The sequence below is a fragment of the Pristiophorus japonicus genome, chromosome 16 (genome assembly GCF_044704955.1).
Source record: "Pristiophorus japonicus isolate sPriJap1 chromosome 16, sPriJap1.hap1, whole genome shotgun sequence".
NCBI lineage: Eukaryota > Metazoa > Chordata > Chondrichthyes > Pristiophoridae > Pristiophorus > Pristiophorus japonicus.
In genome coordinates, this window is record NC_091992.1 from 64,600,672 (window position 1) to 64,625,221 (window position 24,550).

The window sequence follows — 24,550 nt, forward strand, 5'->3', positions numbered from 1 at the left end:
CACAACCCTCTTGGAGAAGAAATTCCTTCTCAACTCGGTTTTAAATTGGCTTCCCCGTATTTTGAGGCTGTGCCCCCTAGTTCGAGTCTCCCCGACCAGTGGAAATAACCTCTCTGCCTCTATCTTGTCTAACCCTTTCATTATTTTAAATGTTTCTATAAAATCACTCCTCATCCTTCTGAACTCCAACGAGTAAAGACCCAGTCTACTCAATCTATCATCATAAGGTAACCCCCTCATCTCCGGAATCAGCCTAGTGAATCGTCTCTGTACCCCCTCCAAAGCTAGTATATCCTTCCATAAGAAAGGTGACCAAAACTGCACGCAGTACTCCAGGTGTGGCCTCACCAATACCCTGTACAGTTGAAGCAGAACCTCCCTGCTTTTGTACTCCATCCCTCTCGCAATGAAGGCCAACATTCCATTCGCCTTCCTGATTACCTGCTGCACCTGCAAACTAACTTTTTGGGATTCATGCACAAGGACCCCCAGGTCCCTCTGCACCGTAGCATGTTGTAATTTCTCCCCGTTCAAATAATATTCCCTTTTACTGTTTTTTTTTCCAAGGTGGATGACCTCACATTTTCCGACATTATATTCCATCTGCCAAACCTTAGCCCATTCGCTTAACCTATCTAAATTTCTTTGCAGCCTTTCTGTGTCCTCTACACAACCCGCTTTCCCACTAATCTTTGTGTCATCTGCAAATTTTGTTACACTACACTCTGTCCCCTCTTCCAGGTCATCTATGTATATTGTAAACAGTTGTGGTCCCAGCACCGATCCCTGTGGCACACCACTAACCACCGATTTCCAACCTGAAAAGGACCCATTTATCCCGATCCTCTGCTTTCTGTTCGCCAGCCAATTCTCGATATATGCTAATACATTTCCTCCGACTCCACGTACCTTTATCTTCTGCAGTAACCTTTCGTGTGGCACCTTATCGAATGCCTTTTGGAAATCTAAATACACCACATCCATCGGTACACCTCTATTCACCATGCTCGTTATATCCTCAAAGAATTCCAGTAAATTAGTTAAACATGATTTCCCCTTCATATATATATATATGCGTCTGCTTGATTGCACTATTCCTATCTAGATGTCCCGCTATTTCTTCCTTAATGATATCTTCAAGCATTTTCCCCACTACAGATGTTAAACTAACCGGCCTATAGTTACCTGCCTTTTGTCTGCCCCCTTTTTTAAACAGAGGCATTACATTAGCTGCTTTCCAATCCACTGTACCTCCCCAGAGTTCAGAGAATTTTGGTAGATTATAACGAATGCATCTGCTATAACTTCCGCCATCTCTTTTAATACCCTGGGATGCATTTCATCAGGACCAGGGGACTTGTCTACCTTGAGTCCCATTAGCCTGTCCAACACTACCCCCCTAGTGATAGTGATTATCTCAAGGTCCTCCCTTCCCACATTCCCGTGACCAGCAATTTTTGGCATGGTTTTTGTGTCTTCCACTGTGAAGACCGAAGCAAAATAATTGTTTAAGGTCTCAGCCATTTCCACATTTACCATTATTAAATCCCCCTTCTCATCTTCTAAGGGACCAACATTTACTTTAGTCACTCTTTTCCGTTTTATATATCGGTAAAAGCTTTTACTATCTGTTTTTATATTTTGCGCAAGTTTACTTTCGTAATCTATCTTTCCTTTCTTTATTGCTTTCTTAGTCCTTCTTTGCTGTCGTTTAAAATTTTCCCAATCTCCTAGTTTCCCGCTAACCTTGGCCACCTTATACGCATTGTTTTTTAATTTGATACTCTTCTTTATTTCCTTGGTTATCCACGACTGGTTATCCCTTCTCTTACCACCCTGCTTTTTCACTGGAATATATTTTTGTTGAGCACTATGAAAGAGCTCCTTAAAAGTCCTCCACTGTTCCTCAATTGTGCCACCGTTTAGTCTGTGTTCCCAGTCTACTTTAGCCAACTCAGCCCTCATCCCACTGTAATCCCCTTTGTTTAAGCACAGTACGCTCGTTTGAGACACTACTTCCTCACCCTCAATCTGTATTACGAATTCAACCATTCTGTGATCACTCATTCCGAGAGGATCTTTTACTAGGAGATCATTTATTATTCCTGTCTCATTGTACAGGACCAGATCTCAGACAGCTTGCTCCCTTGTAGGTTCTGTAACATACTGTTCAAAGAAACAATCCCGTGTGCATTCTATGAATTCCTCCTCAAGGCTACCCCGTGCGATTTGATTTGACCAATTGATATGTAGGTTAAAATCCCCCATGATTACTGCCGTTCCTTTTTGACATGCCTTCATTATTCCCTTGATTATTGTCCGCCCCACCGTGAAGTTATTATTTGGGGGCCTATAAACTATACCCACCAGTGACTTTTTCCCCTTACTATCTCTAATCTCCACTCACAATGATTCAACATTTTGTTCATTAGAGCCAATATTGTCTCTCACAACTGCCCTGATATCATCCTTTATTAACAGAGCTACCCCACCTCCTTTCCCTTCTTGTCTATCTTTCCGAATTGTCACATACCCCTGTATGTTTAATTCCCAGTCTTGGCCACCCTGCAACCACGTTTCTGTAATGGCCACCAAATCATACCCATTTGTAATGATTTGTGCCGTCAACTCATTTACTTTATTTTGAATGCTGCGTGCGTTTAGGTAGATTGTTTTAATACTAGTTTTTAAACCATGATTATTAGTTTTGACCTCTCCTGCATCCCCTTTATATTCATATATATTGTTCCTTCCTATCACCTTGTGGTTTACACTTACCCCAGTGCTACTCTGCTCTGTTGCCTCCTGCCTTTTGCATTCTTTCTTGGGGTCCTGTTCATCTGAGCTCTCACCCACTCTAACTAGCTCAGAGCCCTCTCCTGGGTTCCGAATACTCCTCGCATTGAGGCACCGAGCTTTCAGGCTTGCCTTTTTATTACACTTTGACCCTTTAGAATTTTGCTGTACAGTGGCCCTTTTTGTCTTTTGCTTCTGTCTCCATTTTGTCTCTCTCTGTCTCCCTGCATTGGTTCCCATCCCCCTGCCATACTAGTTTAACTCCTCCCCAACAGCACTAGCAAACACTCCCCCTAGGACATTGGTTCCGGTCCTGCCTAGGTGCAGATCGTCCGATTTGTACTGGTCCCACCTCCCCCAGAACCGGTTCCAATGCCCCAGGAATTTGAATTCCTCCCTGTTGCACCACTGCTCAAGCCACATATTCAGCTGAGCTATCCTGCGATTCCTACTCTGACTAGCTCGTGGCACTGGTAGCAATCCCGAGACTACTACTTTTGAGGTCCTACTTTTTAAGTCACTGTTAGTGTCAGCTGTGTCTCAGTTGATAGCAGCCTTGCCTCTGAGTCAAGTCCCACTCCAGGGACTTGAGCATAAAACCTAGGCTGACACTCCAGTGCAGTTCTGAGGGAGTGCTGCACTGTAGGCAATGCCGTCTTTCGAATGACATGTTAAACCAAGTGGATGTAAAAGATCCCTCGGCACTATTTCAAAGAAGAGCAGGAGAATTCTCCCTGGCCAATATTTACCCCTGAATCAACATCACTAAAAAAATAGATTATCTGGTCATTAACACATTGCTGTTTGTGCGAATTGGCTGCTGCATTTCCCTCATTACAACAGTGAGGACACTTCAATAGTGTTTCATTGGCTGTAAAACACTTTGGGACATCTGTCGTGAAAGACACCATAGAAATGCAAGTCAGTCTTTCTTTCACATTCAGGAGAAACTTCTTTACGCAGAGGCTGGTTAGAATGTGGAACTCGCTGCCATAAGGAATAGTTGAGGTGAATAGCACAGATACATTTAGCAAGAAGCGAGATAAAGACATGGATAGAAGGATATGCTGATGGGGGTGTGGTGGGTGGGAGGAGGCTCGTGTGGACAATAAACCGGCACGGAGCAGTTGGGTGGAGTCCAGGTTCTGTGCTGTAAATATTGTGTAATGCATTCATCAACTGCTGGGGAACAGTTCTGGGCCCCAAAGGTTTGCACCCCTGCCCTCTGTGCAGAGCTGGGACCCCAGCCTGCCCTCTGTGAGGTGGGTCTGTTGTGGACATGAAATTACCGAAACACATTTTGTAAATTCAGAGCAGAAAGGTAAAAAGAAAGTGTCCATGTTACAGAATTGATGGCCTTTCACTTGGTGGTGAAGATGAAGTTATTAATAAAAGAAATGAAAGCACTTAGACTCTGTCAGGTATTTGGAACCAGAAGAGGAGAGGACAAATGGAGAGTACATGAGGGGAAGTGATGCTTCAAACCCAAGTATGTCTGTGTTCAATCACTAGATCAGCTCGGTCTTTGATTCCCACTGTGTCTACCAAATGGATAATCAATTGCTGAAATACTCAAGCATCCAGACTACTGGCATTCTATAATGTACAACTAACCAATCATGTAATGTACATTCTGTACTGTACATTCTGTAATGTACAACTAACCAATCATGTCAGAGCAATGATCCAACTTCATTATCTGAAACTCGAAACATAAGCTCAAACCAACAACGTGAGGTTGTTGTGAGGGCATTGGGTGTTAGGACATACAGCTAGCACAATTAAAAATAAAGGCACAAATACAATCTTTACCCTGATCAGATGATATGTAGAATGTGTGGCCCATAGAAACATAGAAACATAGAAAATAGGTGCAGGAGTAGGCTATTCGGCCCTTCGAGTCTGCATCACCATTCAATATGATCATGGCTGATCATTCACCTCCGTACCCCATTCCTGCTTTCCCTCCATACCCCTTGATCTCTTGAGCCATAAGGGGCAAATCTAACTCTCTCTTGAATATATCTAACGAACAGGCCTCAACAACTTTCTGTGGTAGACAATTCTACAGGTTCACAATTTTCTGAGTGAAGAAGTTTCTCCTCATCTCGGTCCCTTTATCCTTAGACTGTGACCCTGGTTCTGGACTTCCCCAACATCGGGAACATTCTACCTGCATCTAACCTGTCCAATCCCGTCAGAATTTTGTATGTTTCTGTGAGATCTCCTCCATTTCTTCTAAATTCCAGTGAATATAAGCCGAGTCGATCCAGTCTTTCTTCATATGTCAGTCCTGCCATCCCGGGAATCAGTCTGGTGAACCTTCGCTGCACTCCCTCAATAGCAAGAATGTCCTTCCTCAGATTAGGAGATCAAAACTGTACACAATATTCAAGGTGTGGCTTCACCAAGGCCCTGTACAACTGTAGTAAGACCTCCCTGCTGCGATACTCAAATCCTCTCGCTATGAAGGCCGACATGCCATTTGTCTCCTTCAGCGCCTGCTGTACCTGTATGCCAACTTTCAATGACTGATGTACCATGACATCCAGGTCTCATTGCACCTCCCCTTTTCCTAATCTGTCACCATTTAGATAATATTCTGCCTTCCTGTTTTTGCCACCAAAGTGGATAACCATACATTTATCTACATTATACTGCACCTGCCATGCATTTGCCCCCTCACCTAACCTGTCCAAGTCACTCTGCAGTCTCTTAGCATCCTCCTCACAGCTCACACTGCCACCCAGCTTAGTGTCATCTGCAAACTTGGAGATATTACATTCAATTCCTTCGTCTAAATCATTAATGTATATTGTAAATAGCTGGGGTCCCAGCACTGAACCTTGCGGTACCACATTAGTAACTGCCTGCCATTCTGAAAAGTACCCCTTTATTCCTACTCTTTGCTTCCTGTCTGCCAACCAGTTCTCTATCCACGTCAATACATTACCCCCAATGCCATGAGCTTTAATTTTGCACACTAAGCTCTTGTGTGGGACCTTATCAAAAGCCTTTTGAAAGTCCACATCCACTGGTTCTCCCTTGTCCACTCTACTAGTTACATCCTCAAAAAACTCAAGAAGATTTGTCAAGCATGATTTCCCTTTCATAAATCCATGCTGACTTGGACCGATCCTGTTACTGCTTTCCAAATGTGCCGGTATTTCATCTTTAATAATTGTTTCCAACATTTTCCCCACTACCGATGTGAGGCTAACCGGTCTATAATTCCCTGTTTTCTCTCTCCCTCCTTTTTTATAAAGTGGGGTTACATTAACTACCCTCCAATCCATAGGAACTGATCCAGAGTCTATAGAATGTTGGAAAATGACCACCAATGCATCCACTATTTCTAGGGACATTTCTTTAAGTACTCTGGGATGCAGTCTATCAGGCCCCAGGGATTTATCGGCCTTCAATCCCATCAATTTCCCTAACACAATTTCTTAACTAATAAGGATTTCCTTCAGTGTCTCCTCCTCACTAGACCCTCGGTCCCCTGTATTTCCGGAAGGTTATTTGTGTCTTCCTTAGAAGATAGATAGAACCAAAGTATCTGTTCAATTGGTCTGCCATTTCTTTGTTCCCCATTATAAATTCACCTGAATCTGACTGCAAGGGACCTACATTTGTCTTCACTAATCTTTTTCTCTTCACATATCTATAGAAGCTTTTGCAGTCAGTTTTTATGTTCCCTGCCAGCTTACTCTCATATTCTATTTCCCCCTCCTAATTAAACCAATTGCCCTCCTCTGCTGAGTTCTAAATTTCTCCCAGTCCTCAGGTTTGCTGCTTTTTCTGGCCAATTTATATGCTTCTTCCTTGGATTTAACACTATCCCTAATTTCCCTTGTTAGGCACAGTTGAGCCACCTTCCCCGTTTTATTTTCACTCCAGACAGAGATGTAGAATTATTGAAGATCATCCATATGATCTTTAAATGTTTGCCATTGCCTATCCACAGTCAACCCTTTAAGTTTAATTTGCCAGTCTATTCTAGCCAATTCACGCCTCATACCGTCGAAGTTACCTTTCCTTAAGTTCAGGAACCTAGTCTCTGAATTAGCTGTGTCACTCTTCATCTTAATAAAGAATTCTACCATATTATGGTCACTCTTCCCCAAGGGGCCTTGCACAACAAGATTGTTAATTAGTCCTTTCTCATTTCACATCACCCAGCCTTCCAGTTGGTTCCTCGAATATTGGTCTAGAAAACCATCCCTAATACACTCCAGGAAATCCTCCTCCATTGTATTGCTACCAGTTTAGTTAGCCCAATCTATATGTAGATTAAAGGCACCCATGATAGCTTTATTGCACGCATCCCTAATTTCTTGTTTGATATTGTCCCCAATCTCACTACTACTGTTTGGTGGTCTGTACACAACTCCCACTAGCGTTTTCTGCCCTTTGGTATTCCGCAGCTCCAGCCATACAGATTCGACATCATCCAAGCTAATGTCCTTCCTTACTATTGCGTTAATTTCCTCTTTAACCACCAACGCTACCCCACCTCCTTTTCCTTTCTGTCTATCCTTCCTGAATGTTGAATACCCCTGGAGTTCCCAGCCTTGGTCACCCTGGAGCCATGTCTCCGTGATGCCAATTATATCATATTCATTAATTGCTGCCTGTGCAGTTAATTCGTCCACCTTATTATTAACTGTGCCACTCTCCATCTTAATAAAGAATTCTACCATATTATGGTCACTCTTCCCCAAGGGGCCTCGCACAACAAGATTGCTAATTAATCCTCTCTCATTACACAACACCCCAGTCTAGGATGGCCAGCTCGCTTGTTGATTCCTCGACATATAGATCTAGAAAACCATCCCTTACACACTCCAGGAAATCCTCCTCCACTGTATTGCTACCAGTTTAGTTAGCCCAATCTATATGTAGATTAAAGTCACCCATGATAACTGCTGTAGCTTTATTGCACACATCCCTAATTTCCTTTTTGATGCCATTCCCAACCTCACTACTACTGTTTAATGGTCTGTTCACAACTCCCACGAGCGTTTTCTGCCCTTTGGTGTTCCACAGCTCTACCCAAACAGATTCCACATCATCCACGCTAATGTCCTTCCTTACTATTGCGTTAATCTCCTCTTTAACCAGCAACGCTACCCCACTTCCTTTTCCTTTCTGTCTATCCTTCCTGAATATTGAATACCCCTGTATGTTGAGTTCCCAGCCTTGGTCACCCTGGAGCCATGTCTCCGTAATCCCAATTACATCATATCTGTTAACAGCTATCTGTGCAGTTAATTCATCCATCTTATTCCGAATATTCCTCGCATTGAGGCACAGAGCCTTCAGGCTTGTCTTTTTAGCACCCTTTAGAATTTTGCTGTAATGTGGCCCTTTTTGATTTTTGCCTTGGGTTTCTCTGCCCTCCACTTTTACTATTCTGCTTTCTATCTTTTGCTTCTGCCTCCCTGCATAGATTTATCTCCCTGCATAGATTTCCATCCCCCTGCCATATTAGTTTAACTCCTCCCCATCAGCACTAGCAAACACTCCCCCTAGGACATTGGTTCCGGTCCTGCCCAGGTGTCGACCGTCCGGTTTGTACTGGTCCCACCTCCCCCAGAACCGGTTCCAATGTCCCAGGAATTTGAATACCTCCCTCCTGCGCCTTTCCTCAAGCCACGTATTCATCTGAGCTATCCTGTTATTTCTACTTTGACAACACGTGGCACTGGTAGCAATCCAGAGATTACTAACTTTGAGGCCTTACTTTTTAATTTAACTCCTAGCTCCCTACATTCAAGTTGTAGGATCTCATCCCATGTTTTACCTATATCGTTGGTTCCTATATGCACCACAACAACTGGCTGTTCACCCTCCCCCTCCAGAATGCCCTGCAGCCGCTCTGAGACATCCTTGACCCTTGCACCAGGGAGGCAACATACCATCCTGGAGTCTCGATTGCGGCTGCAGAAACGCCTATTTATTCCTCTTACGATAGAATCCCCTACCACTACAGCTCTCCCACCTTTTTTCCTGCCCTCCTGTACAGCATGGTGCCATGAACTTGGCTGCTGCTGCCTTCCCCTGATGATCCATCTCCCCTAACAGTATCCAAAGCGGTATATCTGTTTTGGAGGGAGATGACCGCAGGGGACTCCTGCACTACCTTCCTACTCCTGGTCTGCCTGATAGTCACCCATTCCCTGCCTTTGCAACCTTTACCTGCGGTATGACTAACTCACTAACCGTGCTATTCACGACATCCTCAGCATCGCAGATGCTCCAGAGTGAATCCATGTGCAGCTCCAGTGCCACAATGCGATCTGTCAGGAGCTGCAGCTGGACACACTTCCTGCACACATAGTAGTCAGGGACACTGGAAGTGTCCCTGATTTCCCACATAGCACAGGAGGAGCACGACATGGGTCTGGGCTCTCCTGCCATGACTTAACCCTTAAATGTACTTAATTTGGCAACAATGCCAAAGGTTTCTTACTGATACGAAAAAGGAAAAGAAAAGAAAAACTACTCACCAATCAACCAGCCAATCACTTACCCGCTTGGATGTGACGTCACACTTCAGTTTATTTTTATTTCTTTGTTTTACCTTCGGCCTCGATCTCCTGAACTGCCGCTCCTCCTCCCGAGCTCCGCATCCTTTTATCAGGGCCTCGATCTCCCGAACTACTGTGGGGAATATGGAGACCCAGAGAGGATTCAGTGGAGGGCTACTCGATTCATAGCCAGTTTATGGATCCTCCAATATCAGGACAGACTAGGAGAGCTGGGGCTCTTTATCTTGGAGAAGCACAATCTTCATATAATCAACGGGCGAGAAATTCATGGCCTGACCGCCCCCCCAATAGCGCCATTAAATGGCGCCAAAACGGCATTTTGTCCTTACATTTGTGTTGCTGGTAACTGGCAGCGCTACACTGGACAAAATGGCAGCGCTGTACAACGCTGAATTAACGTCACAAACACGAACTTCGACCCTTCAGCGCTGGGTCAATAGGCCGATAGTGGCGATGTTAGCACCTCTTAAAGGGACACACACATTTCAGGTAAATTTCTAATTAAGTTTTTGGATTGGGTTTTTTGATTTTATATAAGTAGTGGCTTGCTGCAATACGTGTTAAGAGTTTTTAAGTATGTAGGGAGTGCTGCTGGACACTTGTAAGGCTTTGGATGGTAAAGGAAGGCCTCTGAAAATGCTGCAAATCAGATCAGGCAACATCCGTGGAGAGAGAAACAGAGTTCACGTCTCAGGTCGAGATGCTGTCTGACCTGATGAGTATTTCCCGCAATTTATGCTGGCATTTCAGATTTACAGCATCCGCTCATAGAGGGAAGAGGAAGACACAGAAGAAGAGGAGGCAGACGGAAGGAGAAGGAAGGAGGGAACCCGGGCAGCCGCTTTCTGGCCGGATATCTGGGATGGAATCATCTGCCTGCGGTACCAGCGACCACAACCCCAATTCCCCTTTCAACATTAGTCCCATGCCTTACTTTCCTTCTGCTACTGACCATCGCAGCATCCTCTTGGCCACATTGGTGGAATAAAAGCCGCCACAAAGGAAATTTTCCAAACCACCTACATACGTCTATCCATCCAAGGTGACATCAAGAAATCAACTCACCATCCATATACATTCCCTTAGTGAGTGTCTTGTGTGAGCCTTTGCCTATCCTACTGATGTCACTGTAAGGGGGTGGTCTCTATGAGGGGTTCAGGTTACCTTCTGACCAACTTGAGCGGTTCGAATCGCTCCCACTCCCTTGGGTTTTAGACTCTGGACTTATTTGGGGGAAGTGACAAAGTGCAAAGGACACTGGATTGATGCAAAAGAACTTTGATTTTATTACAGTCAAGAAATTACAAACTTATAATTACTCTAATAAGAAAGTACAATGTCAAAACTTATTCAAATTTATTAAAGAACAATACCTTACACACTCAGAGGTGGTTACAATAGCTTATAATGGCTCTAATAGAGAACAACACAAAGGGGGTTACAGTAGGATTACACCTCCCACCTCCCAATACCTAATCCTAGCTTGGTTGGACTCCAGGGCAGGCAGGGACTATGCTTACCAATCCTTTTGACAGTTAACGGTAGATCGCGGTTTCGGGGTTCGCTGGATGCGGTAGGGTCTGCTTGCCGTACCCCGAATGTCGGAGAAGACTTCTTGCTGCGCAATCTTCAGTTGGGTTGAGTCCGCTGAAGCGGTAAGGTGCATTTTGTATCTGTGGGGTAAGTACCCGTTTTCTTTGGCTAGAAATAGGTTTCTACAGTCTTTTAGGTAATGTTTTACCCGTTGGTAGGTCAGGATTAGATTGTAGAGTGGAAACTTTTCGATTCTTTGGCTTTTTCCCATTGGAGTTTTGTTTCAAGTTTGGTCGATCGCGGTGGTTTTCCATTGATACCACGTTGGTTGTGGTCAGTTGCTGCCGCGATGGTGATGTTCTTCCTTCCTTCAGGACTTCGAGGCTGGAGAAGTTAGTTTACAACTGTCGCGTTGGTTTCTCTCCTTGTCTTGATGACATCAGCTTGGTCTCGGTTGTATGGCAAAGTGTGTCATATGCTCTATTGAAAACAGGGGGCCAGTTATACGATTTCAGTGGTTCTAATCTTGGCGCCAAATCAGTTCAAAATCCTTTGTTTAAATTTGGTGGGATTGACTCTTCTTTGTAATATTTTGGCGGGCTCGTTAAAAGTTGATATGTTTTGGATGGGTTGATGTTCGAAAACTGTTTCCTGATGGAAATATTAGCTTGGTAATTGCAATGTCCTTTTGTGCTTAGTTTTCTGCATACAGGCTGGATTGGGCCTCTTTGTGATATATATGCTGAAATGGTCTTCCAGTTTCAAGTTGATGGTTAGCTATCTCTGGGTCATTTGTAATGTTAATGTCTCTTGTGAGAAGGATTCTCGAATACCCATTTCTCCAGACAGGTTACTTTAGTCCTCACACCCTATTCTATTAAATTCTATTAAAGTTCATAGTTTCTTCCATAAGCACTTTATGGTTCCAAACTTTTTGGTAGATAGTCCCGAATTAAATTTCCTTTCGAATGAGCCCAAACACTGGGTGGGTTCTTGTGAATTTTGCATCCTTCAGTCCCCCCTGTTGACACTACACACTCTTGCGTCTCAATCAAGGTAAGCAACATTCCTGCTCCCGAGAGTCAACCTTCCCTGCATTTATACTAGCTAAACATTACCCTGCAACCCCAGTTGAAATGCAATGCAATTTACAGGTGAATAAGATCATTATAATTAAGTTACAGCTCTTCTACTCGGCTTTCATAGTATAATAACAGTATACAGTCAAATACAACTTTAAGTAAAGTAAAAATAAAAGCACATAGTCAAACACATTCTCGGGTAACATAAAGGTACATAGTCAAACACAGTTTAAGTAACACTCTTACAACACTCGAGATTTTGCGGTTTACAGCAGGTAAAATCAAACACAAATTAAATATGGGAGCATGGTGTCATCCCTGCCTGCGCGATTCCCAAGTTCGGCCAAGGAGTGTATAGCACCCTTTGGTGCCTGACCTGACGGCCTCTGCATTTCACTCGGCAAGTGCGACACCATAAGTAAAGTATAATCGCGAGTTGACAGATAACTAAAGTGTGGGAAGCGATTCGGATCCAGACTAAGACTTCTATATTTCTGAAAAGGTCCCACCAAGGCGGAATGGTGATCTCGAGAATCTTTTTCCCTATCTCAATTGTTTTCTGTTCGAGAGTGTAGAAGTGTTTTTGTGAGATAATTACAGCTTTTAGCAGAGCGATGAGATGTTCGGGTAGAGGGGGAATTGCATAGCCAAAATGTACAACATAATCCTGCAGGTTTGTAATGTTTTCCTTCATAGTGAGGTGGACAGGAATGGGGACAATCCGTTCCTGGGCCACTTGAACTGATGCCTCAGGTTTGAAGCAAAAACTGCTGTCACTTACCGGACACCAGAAGTGTCCATGTTGGTAGAGGGGGGCACTGGTGGTGACACACTATGTCCCAGCCCCTATGTATACTACCTGTGGAGGGACATGGTCCTGTGCGATTATCTCCATGGTGCAGTTAATAGGCTGTGCGCCAGCAGCTTTAAACTCACACTGTGACTTTGAATGGGCACTCAAGTACTGGGGACACAATATTACGTGTGCACCCAGCTCCGGCACCCGGAGAGGTCAGTACCCGTTACAGCGTGCTCCCACTTTATGACATAGGGTGGGACCGCTGCGAAACGAATGTGTGCACCTCCCTGAATAACTCCAATGTTCTCCACCCGGTATACCGGTGCGGGTCGGGCTGTCCCACTCATGGCCGGCATCCTTAATACTATCCCCATAATGGTGTGGTTAGATTTCCCACAGTCTACTGGGACAGGAAAGGCTTCAGAGGCTAGGCAGAGCTGGCATGGGCTTAGTGAATTGCTGTACGGGTGGAGGGCTGCGAGGTGTTTGTTTCTGATCCAAGAGGGGACTACACCTTGTTTTAAATCCTCCAGGTTGTTGCAGCCCTCGCCCAACAACCATGCCTCATATAGTACGCACACCCCGTTCTGTGCAGCCTGGTCAGAAGCATTTCTATCCTCCCGAATGAGTGCATTCACTTTCTGTGCATGTTTTTCCAGCTCAGCCACTATTTCCTTTAAATGGACAGTCATAGCCTAGTCCTCGTGTAGTTCTGAACCTACTACTGTATTCTCTTGCTTCAGGAATTTTCTCAATTGGGTCTTTAAACCATTTATCTGTGTTTGCAGTTCTATGCCATCTAGGCTATTTATTACAGAGGATGCTGTATTGTAGGTAGTGAAAACGTCGTTTATGATTCCCCTTCTCGGTCTCCCTGAGCCCATGGTGTCCCTAGCATTTAGGGTGTATAAGTCTGCTTTGTCTACATTTCCAAAGTCTAACTCATAAAATTTCTTGAACATGTCTCTAAGTAGGGCCTGGTATAGCAGCTCTGTTTCCTCCGTACACCATGCAAGTAGGTGTACCTCAGTAAGGTTTAATATTACTGAAGCTACTGCATAATGTAGCCCCTGATATAATACCTTTTCGGTCGGTACTAATACTAATCCGTTCCCAGGTCCCTTGGTGGTGATAGGACATCTTTCTATTACTGTGCGTATTGGCGGGGTTGTGGGCAGGGGTTTCTGAATGTGTGCTCTTAGTTCGGGGCGTTAATTGGGAGTGGGGAGTGTGGGACCGCGCACCGTGTAGGCTAGAATCCCACCCCATCCCTTCCCCTTCATCTTGCCATTGCCTGGCGAAGGCGATCGATATGCCTGCAGGACAAATATTCTCTGATCCCCACATGCAAACGAAAATTCCTTGTTCGGATTCCCATTTGTCCCAACACACTTTTACTCCTCCCCGTGTCCCCGTGATGGTGCGGTACGTATCGTTACCAAGTCTTTCCCAGTCCGATTCCTGGTCCCATGCGTCCTTGCTGAGTTTTGTGAGCCACCACCATCTTCCCAAGGGAATGTTTCCTTTGCAAGTCAAACACACACACTTTCCCTCCGTAACACTGACTCGGTCAGCGATGATCCGTATCCGGGGGCATGGAAGTGAGGCCTCCCTGTAGGTAAAACCTTCCTGGCTGGAGTAGCGGGTACAATTCGATCCCAGCCATCCCGGCCATTTTCCCCCGTGGGCGTAAACGGCGAATTCTTCCACGTCTCGTGGGCCACCCCCGGCGGTTACGATCGGTGCTCTCCCTCCTGAACACCCGTAAACGAGGGATTCTTCCACGTCTCCTCGGTCACTGCTGCTCATCCTTATCAGGGCGAGCAGGAACAGGATCCTTCTCATGCTGCTCTCTCTCCTGTAGGGGCACATAAAACAGATTGTCTCGCCCTGAGAAAGTTCTCTGGCTTGACAAAGGTGACCGAGTTCCAATTTGGGCTCTCTTCCTTTCAGACATAGTGTAGTCTTTAATCGACTGTCTGTCTTATTCAGTTCCTTGTGGACTGATTTCTGCTGTTACTTTTATCTCACAGCCGTTTTACTCGTTATCTCACCGGTACTTTCCTTAATAGATTCTTCTTACTCCCAGGTATTACCCGGCCTGTGCTTCTTTTAATAACTGCACAGGTAGATTCTTTCCCTTATCCCAGTTACTAATACATATATACTTATTACACAGACAATCTTACATTACTCTAAATTGCTCACTAAACCTTCTTAAATCCATATCATACTATATATGTACATCTGCCACCCGTCTCCAGGTGGTCATGTTAATTCCTGCCGTCTTTCCTTCTTCTCCCGCTGGGTGTCCAGCGAGGTCGGTAACAGGTCGGTCTGCACCGCTGGATCCGGAGGCGGGTTTGAGGCCCACACTATCGGGGGAACTTCCCCTCCGGTGCTGCAGCACACCACTCCTTTGGGGGTGGCTGCCTAGTTCGTTTCTTCCCCTGGGGGTTCTGCCTGGCTGAGGGCTACAGGCTGGGGTCTCCCACTTGGTGGCTGGTCCACCGCTATCTCTTCTGAGGGTCCCTCGTTGCCCGAGGTTACCGGCTGGGTGTCCCTGTTCGCGGGCTGGTCTCTGACCTTAGGTGCCCATTTGCGACTGGTCCCTTTCCCGGGGTTGAACCATTTAAATTGGAGCGCTGGTGACCATGGTGTCTTTGGCCGCGGTGTGCGGGGAGTCCTTCTTAAGTCTCCGGCTGCTGGGGGTGCGTCTGAGTCCCAAATGATTGGGGGGGCAACTCCTCCAGTAACACAGTGCACCGCCCGTCTAGGTGCAGTCTGTGGGTCTGCCACGTCCCCTGTGGGATTTCCACAGTCGGGGGCTGCTGGCTGGGGGTCCCTGACTTTAGTACGGTTGACCGTTTTTGGCCGTTCCTTACGTTTTGCTTCAGCGGCCCCTGGGTTGAAAAGTTTGCACCGATTTATGTGGAACCACTTTGTTCGGCGGGGCAATTTTATGGCATAGACCATGGGGCTTGCCTTGTCGACAATGTGGTACGGTCCCATGTACAGTGCCTCAAAGGCCCCTACTCGAGCGTAGTTCCCACTCACGGTGCTTGCGGGGCTCTAGCAGCAGTCGGTTGCTCCGATGTTGTTTTCCCATGTTGTTAGCAGCCTGCCAGTGAATCTGTTTCAGGTGTTCAAACAGATTCCTGGCAAAGCTGTCCCGGTTCGCTTCCCTAAGCTGACCTTCCGTGAGTACCGGGGCTAACACATGGGTGGGGCTCTGCCAGTCATGAGCTCGTACGGGAAATACCCCGTGCTCTTTGACTGGCTGGCCCGGATCCCCATGAGGACCAGTGGTGGAACCTCTACCCACCCCTTGGGTGAGTCCCCTGTCTCTTTGCGCAGCCTTTCTTTGATGGTGCGGTTTAAACGCTCCACAGGCCCGGATGACTGCCATGCCATATTCCTTTGATGCCGAGCACCTTAAGGGTCTCCTGCATCACCTGCCCGGTGAAGTGACTCCCTTGGTCGGACTCCACGTGTGGTAGTCCCCATCGGGAGAACACTTCTCTGACCAGGATCCTAGCTGTTCCCATGGCAGTGACTGTTCGGCATGAGAAGAATATGTCCACCAATACTAGGCAGTACTTGTAGCCTCCCTGGGCAGTGGGTGGGGACCCGATGTAATCGATTTGGATCGACTGCCAGGGTCCCTCTACCCTCCTGACATGTCCCATAGACACCTTTCTTTTCTGGGGTCGGGGTTGTTGGCCGTGCACACCAGACAGTTAGCACAGAACTCGCGGACGTCTTCCCTGAGTCCTGGCCACCACCCTGCCTGTTCCACTCTGTAAGCTTTTAATGTTTGTAGCTCCACACTGTGGCTATGAACGCATTGTGTACTGCAATGGCAGAGTTTTAATAAACACAACCAGGCAGATTCCAGAGGCTTCCGAGAGAGCTGCCTGCCATGTAGGAAGCTATGTGTGCTTGTGCTCTATGAATATATCACATTTGGCGGCGAGATGGGATTTTTCGGATGCTTTAAAGCTTAAATTTTGTTGGGGAAGGATTCAGCCAGCCGACAGAGAGACTTTGGAAGTTTCTGTCTTTGGAAAAAAGCTACAAAATCCGAGGTAAAATACAGCACACGGTGTGAACAGCTAGAGATTAAAACGGCAGGTGTAATTGGACATTTAGGGGAATGTTTTAAAGCATATGTGGATCGGCTAGAAATGTATTTCACTGCAAATAACAAAAGCAAAGTTCCAGACAAGGCAGTCCAGAACCGGGCTGTGTTGGAACGTAAGAAAGCGATCTTCTTATCGGAGGCAGGTCCGGCATTATATGACACTCTTGCAAATCTGCTTGTGCCAAAGGACACAACGCTTAAAGAGATTTTTACGAAGCTGGAGCAGCAGTATAACCCCAAACCGTTAGAAATTGCTGAAAGCTATAATTTCGGGATTAGGAATCAAAAGACTGATAAGAGTATCAGTGATTACATTGTAGCATTAAAAAAGCTATCGATGCACTTTGGAAACTTTCAAAACCGAGCATTATGGGATCATTTTGTTTGTGGGGTGAAAAATGATGCGATCAGAAGGAAGTTATTGACGATGGATGACTTGACTTTTGATTGCTTGTCAGACAGCGAGGTCGGTGAGCATGGCCGAACAATAGTCCCGAGAATTAAATAATAATTACGGTCGTCAGTCAACCGAGGTAACTCACCTGCAGGTTCAAAGTAAAAGATGGTGGGGGGCCCAAAGTCTCAGAAACTGGAAATTCTAACAGCGTCGAAGTCGTGCTATAGGTGCCTGGGACAACACATTGCTCAAAGTTGTCCATACGTGAAGGCAGAGTGTTTCTTCTGCAGAAAGACTGGGCATCTTGCGAAGGCATGCTGACTGAAGGATAAACCAGCTTTCAAAGCTATGAGTAGAAATCCCAAGAGACTACATAGCATGGAAGAACAATAACAGGACAAGGAGATGTTAGATTTACACGTCATCAGGAGCACGAGGTTAACGGACAGCAATTCGGAAAGCATCAAAATCCACATAGATGTTGCGGGATTCAAGATACCAATGGAAATTGACACGGATGCATCCGTGAGTGTAGTACCAGAGTCACTGTACCTCGACAAATTTCCAACTGCAGAACTCCAAGATAGAGCTGCAAAGCTACTCTGGAGAGAAAATTCCTGTGGTAGGTCGTATCACCGTACCGGTGAAATATAAAGATCAATTTCAGAACTTGCCTCTAATAGTAGTGAAAGGAGACAAGCCGGCCTTACTAGGAAGAAATTGGTTGAGCTCACTGAAGCTGGATTGGAGTAAGATTTTCTGTGTGGAAGCGAGATTTTCATCAACGGATGAGGTTATCAAGAAGTATCTGAAGGTGTTCTGCGAAACGGACAGGCTCCAAGGCGAGTGTCAGGGTACAGAAGGACACTAGATCGGTTTACTACAAGCCACGTTCTGTACCATATGCACTCAAGGAGAAAGTTGAGCAAGAACTCAAAAGACTAGAGACTGAGAACATTATTTGTAAGATAGATCGATGTAATTGGGCTACACCCATTGTTGTTGTACCTAAGTCCGATGGTAAGGTAAGATTGTGTGGTGATTATAAAGTAACCGTAAACCAGGTTCTAGAGGATAATGTCCCCAATACATTGCCGAATATAGAAGATTTGTTCAAAACACTGACAGGTGGTCAGATCTTCTCAAAACCGGATCTTACGAATGCCTACTTATAGCTTGAAATAGATGAGGAGTCCAAGTCATGTTTGACTATAAATACTCATCTAGGCCTATATCAATTTAATAGGCTACCGTTTGGAGTGTCTTCCGCCCCTGCCATATTCCAAGGGGTGATGAACCTGATTTTGCAAGGTATTGAAGGGGTAATATGTTATTTGGATAACATACTAATTTCAGCACCAAATAGGCAAATTCATAATAACATGTTGAATGAAGCCCTCGAACGGCTAGAGAAGCACAGAGTACAAGTGTCTGCTCGTAAGTATGAGTTATTTAAAAACTCAGTGGAGTACTTAGGGTACAGAGTGGACAAAGATGGTTTATATCCAACCATGGAAAAATTGGATGCAATTAGAAATGCACCCACTCCCTGGAATGTCACTGAACTTCGTACATTCTTGGGTCTTTTGAACTATTATGGGAAGTTCCTACCAAATTTGGCTACAGTATTGCATCCACTGAATGAACTTTTGAAAAAACAGGTCTATTGGAAGTGGTCAAAAGAATGTGATACAGCATTCAAGGAGTGTAAAAGCAAATTAGTAGAGAGCACCATGTTAGTTCACAATGATATATCTAAGGAGATTAAGCTAACATGTGATGCCTCTCCGTATGGAGTTGGGGCAGTAATCTCTCATGTATTAAGTAGTGGGGAGGAGAGACCAATTGCTTTTGCTTCACGCACTCTCAGTGCCAGTGAGAGTAATTATGTGCAAATTGAAAGGGAAGCTTTGGCATTAATTTTTGGAGTGAAGAAGTTTCACAAATACCTCTTTGGTCATAAGTTTACCATCGTTACGGACCATAAGCCCCTAACAGCAATCCTCCATCCAAAGTCCCCAGTTCCAACATTAGCTGCAGCCCAAATGCAGAGATGGGCTTTGATTTTGTCAGCATATACATATGATATTGAATACAGACGATCAGCTGATCACAGTAATGCTGATGCAATGTCTAGATTGCCTTCCCCATCACAAGTTACACCCAATAGGGAAGAAGTGTTTTATTTTTCATACACTGCCAGTCACAGCTGAAGAGATTGGTAGCGCAACCAAACGTGACCCAGTGATGTCAAAGGTGTATGAGTATATTGCAAATGGATGCCCAATCCAGGTAACAGACAAAGGTACACATCCATTCTTCATTTGTAGGAATGAATTATCAGTCAATAAAGATTGTATCATGTGGGGTGCAAGAGTGGTTGTGCCAAGTAAATTCAGGTCCAAATTATTAGGAGACCTCCATGACCAGCACCTGGGAATGTGCTTGACCAAGAGTGGCCAGGTCTTGATAAAGATATAGAATACATCGTGAGTCAGTGTACGACATGTCAATCGGTAAGCAAGCAACCACCACCAGTACCATTACAGCCATGGAAATGGCCTCCCAGGTTGTGGCATAGGCTACATATTGATTTTACTGTGTTAGAAGGACAACAGTTCTTCACTGTGATTGATAGCCATTCGAAATGGGTTGAGGTGTTTCCAATGTGGAAAATAACAACAAGTAATACATTGGACATTTTGCAAAAATTATTTTCTTCATTTGGTCTCTCTGAAGAGATTGTTTTGAATAATGGTCCACAATTTCGTTCAGAAGAATTTGCACAATTCACGAGCAAAAATGGTGTGAAACATACCAAGGTTTCACCACACCACCCTGCTTCAAATGGTGCAGCAGAGCGCACTGTAAGAACCATCACCATAAATGGTTAAAGTGGCTCCCACTCCCTTGGGTTCTAAACGCTGGATTTATTTGGGGGAAGTGACAAAATACAAAGGACACTGGTTTGATGCAAAAGAACTTTGATTTTATTACAGTCAAGAAATTACAAACTTATAATTACTCTAATAAGAAAGTACAATGTCAAAACTTTTTCAAACTTATTAAAAAAACAATACCTTACACACTCAGAGGGGGTTACAATAGCTTATAATGACTCTAATAGAGAACAACACATTACATTCAAAGGGGGTTACAGTAGGATTACACCTCCCACCTCCCAATACCTAATCCTAGCTAGGTTAGACTCCAGGGCAGGCAGTGACTATGCTTACCAATCCTTTTGACAGTTAACGGTAGATCACGGTTTCGGGGTTCACTGGATGCGGTAGGGTGTGCTTGCCGTACCCCGAACATCGGAGAAGACTTCTTGCTGCGCAATCTTCAGTTGGGTTGAGTCCGCTGATGCGGTAAGGCATGTTTTGGATCTGTGGGGTAAGTACCCGTTTTCTTTGGCTAGAAATAGGTTTCTACAGTATTTTAGGTAATGTTTTACCCGTTGGTAGGTCAGGATTAGATTGTAGAGTGGAAACTTTTCGATTGTTCGTTTTTTTCCAGTTGGAGTTTTATTTCGAGTTTGGTCGATCGCGGTGGTTTTCCATTGATACCAAGTTGGTTGTGGTCAGGTGCTGCCGCGATGGTGATGTTCATCCTTCCTTCAGGACTTCGAGGCTGGAGAAGTTAGTTTACAACTGTCGCGTTGGTTTCTCTCCTTGTCTTGATGACATCAGCTTGGCCTCAGTTGTATGGCAAAGTGTGTCATACCTTCTGTTGAAAACAGGGGGCCAGTTATACGATTTCAGTGGTTCTAATCTTGACGCCAAATCAGTTCAAAATCCTTTGTTTAAATTTGGCGGGCTTGACTCTTCTTTGTAATATTTTGGTGGGCTCATTAAAGGTTGATATGTTTTGGGTGGGTTGATGTTCGAAAATATTAGCTTGGTAATTGCAATGTCCTTTTGTGCTTAGTTTTCTGCATACAGGCTGGTTTGGGCCTCTTTGTGATGTATATGCTGAAATGGTCTTCCAGTTTCATGTTGATGGTTAGCTATCTCTGGGTCATTTGTAATGTTAATGTCTCTTGTGAGAAGGATTCTCGAATATCCATTTCTCCAGACAGGTTACTTTAGTCCTACACCCAGGTAGTCTCACTAATCAGGTTGTCTCCTGTCAGTCCTTGTAGGCCCGCCCACAGTCTTGAATTTGTCTTATAGAGATCAAAATTCTATTAAAGTTCATAGTTTCTTCCATAAGCACTTTAGGGTTCCAAACTTTTCGGTAGATAGTCCCAAATTAAATTTCCTTTCGAATGAGCCCAAACACTGGGGGGGAGGGGTTCTTGTGAATTTTGCACCCCCGTTCATCACACAATGCTGCAGCAGGGTGGTGAAAGGCTGCTGACCCTCAGTGGGGGACACTGCAGATGGCCTTGCTAGTCGAACTTGAGGAGCAGGTGGCTGGGAGTTTCGAATCAATCTTTTTCTTGTTCTTCACTCTCCTCACCCTCTTGCTCACCCACTGGCTGGGCAGGCTGCATTTCTTGGGTGTGTGAAATGAGGAAGGCACAAGGGTGGAGTTGTGGTGAGGGGAGGGTGGGAAAGCAAGAGGTGCCGGCCAGGAGGAGGAGAGCGTACGAGGATACCAGCATCTTGTATCCTTTCAGCCCTGTCGCTGGCCAAGGGCCCAGCCAGTCCCTGCCAGGAATGGCCGGCAGCGGTGAGGTGTGGCTCGGAATGGGAGAGGTGCCTCGTGATTGGTGCAGATTGTTGGTCGGTGAGTGACTGGGAGTCGTGCATTGAGCAGGGTGTGAGGCTAGTGGTGTAGTTAGGAGGAGATGGCTTTAGAAGATTCATTCACTGACCTTGACCACTGGTTCCGAGTTGGTGAAGTTTCTTTGGGCACCGATGCCAGGTGGTGAGGGCGACATTTCTGGCAGTGACGGCCTCGGTGATGTGGACCCACATCCTTCTCTCTGGAGGGTCTCCTAGCCCCTGTGGGTAGAGGGTCTGTGTCGCTTTGTTGGCCCCCTGCACAAAGCTGGAGTGCTGGGTCCGAGACCCTGGGTGCCCCTTCCCTGGCTCGCTGGGCCATTTGTGTTAGTGCTGAGGCATTTTTAGCATTTTTTGAGATGAGGAAAGGAATGCAGCTTTAAGTGCTGAATAATCACATTTTTTTCAAGTAAAATTTTTTTTGAAAGTCATAAAGGGTTGATCACAACATTGTTTGACTGAATGTTACTTTGTATTGCTTCGGTGCGCGTGGCCCTTTTTATTCTCAGGCCTCTTCATTGCTCACAATGCCTTGTGAGCCCCACAGCCTGGTTCCCAGAGTCAATGCCGAGGTCAAAGGTTGCACCGGGGCAGGAACCATGGCTCGGATACCTCCACTAATCTACCAGGACGGCGTTGCACCGACGGTAAGTGCTGTGCCACCAATCCCCAGCCCCCCAGATGGATTTTGTCCCACTGGCGACTGCGGCTATTTTCAGCGGCCGTTAACGCAACTTTCTCGGTGAACACGAGTTTCTCCCCTTTATTTCCAGACCTCAAAATTCGGGGTTTAACGCATCAGCCATTAAGGCAAGTTTTGATGAAAAAATGGCAGCTGACTCGAGTCCGCCCACTTGCGGTGCTACCTGCGCCGGCCGCCATTTTGGGGAGGTCAGTAGTGCCTCCAGATATTTACATTCGGCACAGTCTGACATCACTGAATGTGCAACGCTAATTTGACGTCTCCTATCCATCCAACTCCCTCTCCTAATCACAACTAGCCGACCCCCACAGTGGGGAGGACCCCCCTCAGTGGGCAGGAGCCCCGCAGTGCTCCGGAGGGGGGGGAGGCAGGTTGCTCCGGGGGGGAGGGGGAGGGGGAGGGGAGGGGCAGGTTGCTCCGGGGGTGGGGGGGGCAGGTTGCTCCGGGTGGGGGGAGGGGGGGCAGGTTGCTCCGGGGGGGGAGGGGGGCTAGGTTGCTCCCGGGGGGAGGAGGGGGGGCAGGTTGCTCTGGGGGAGGGGGGGCAGGTTGCTCCGGGGGGGTGGGGGGCAGGTTGCTCTTGAGGGGTGGGGAGGGAGCAAGGTGTCTGTGCTTACACCATCAGGTGCAGCAGTTATCAGGGGTGACTTGAATATGCATATAGATTGGGCTAACCAAACTGGAAGCAATACGGTGGAGGAAGATTTCCTGGAGTGCATAAGGGATGGTTTTCTAGACCAATATGTCGAGGAACCAACTAGGGGGGAGGCCATCTTAGACTGGGTGTTGTGTAATGAGAGAGGATTAATTAGCAATCTCGTTGTGCGAGGCCCCTTGGGGAAGAGTGACCATAATATGGTGGAATTCTACATTAGGATGGAGAATGAAACAGTTAATTCAGAGACCATGGTCCAGAACTTAAAGAAGGGTAACTTTGAAGGTATGAGGCATGAATTGGCTAGGATAGATTGGCGAATGATACTTAAGGGGTTGATAGTGGATGGGCAATGGCAGACATTTAGAGACCGCATGGACGAACTACAACAATTGTACATCCCTGTCTGATGAAAAAATAAAAAAGGGAAGGTGGCTCAACCATGGCTACCAAGGGAAATCAGGGATAGTATTAAAGCCAAGGAAGTGGCATAAAAATTGGCCAGAAATAGCAGTGAACCCGGGGACTGGGAGAAATTTAGAATTCAGCAGAGGAGGACAAAGGGTTTGATTAGGACAGGGAAAATAAGAGTACAAGAGGAAGCTTGCAGGGAACATTAAGACGGACTGCAAAAGTTTCTATAGATATGTAAAGAGAAAAAGGTTAGTCAGAATCAGGGGAAGTCATAACTGGGAACAAAGAAATGGCAGACCAATTGAACAAGTACTTTGGTTCGGTATTCACTAAGGAGGACACAAACAACCTTCCGGATATCAAAGGGGTCAGAGTGTTTAGTAAGAAGGAGGAACTGAGGGAAATCCTTATTAGTCGGGAAATTGTGTTGGGGAAATTGATGGGTTTGAAGGCCGATAAATCCCCAGGGTCTGATGGACTGCATCCCAGAGTACTTAAGGAAGTGGCCTTGGAAATAGCGGATGCATTGACAGTCATTTTCCAACATTCAATAGACTCTGGATCAGTTCCTATGGAGTGGAGGGTAGCCAATGTAACCCCACTTTTTAAAAAAGGAGGGAGAGAGAAAACAGGGAATTATAGACCGGTCAGCCTGACATCAGTAGTGGGTAAAATGATGGAATCAATTATTAAGGATGTCATAGCAGCGCATTTGGAAAGAGGTCACATGATAGGTCCAAGTCAGC

The 24,550-nt window shown here is 45.7% G+C and overlaps 1 protein-coding gene across 6 annotated transcripts in view; it reads left to right on the plus strand.

The window, feature by feature from the left end:
- Positions 1-24,550, plus strand: part of ncf1 (neutrophil cytosolic factor 1) — a 299,264-nt gene that overhangs the window by 248,908 nt on the left and 25,806 nt on the right. The window contains exon 10 of one of the 6 annotated variants that reach the window (XM_070857400.1): positions 20,557-20,664. The exons of the other annotated variants lie outside the window; for them this stretch is intronic. Within the exon in view, the coding sequence (XP_070713501.1) occupies positions 20,557-20,560 (4 nt within the window). The 3' untranslated portion in view covers positions 20,561-20,664. Of the gene's footprint in view, positions 1-20,556; positions 20,665-24,550 lie in introns of those variants that run through there. 6 annotated transcript variants of the gene reach the window in all.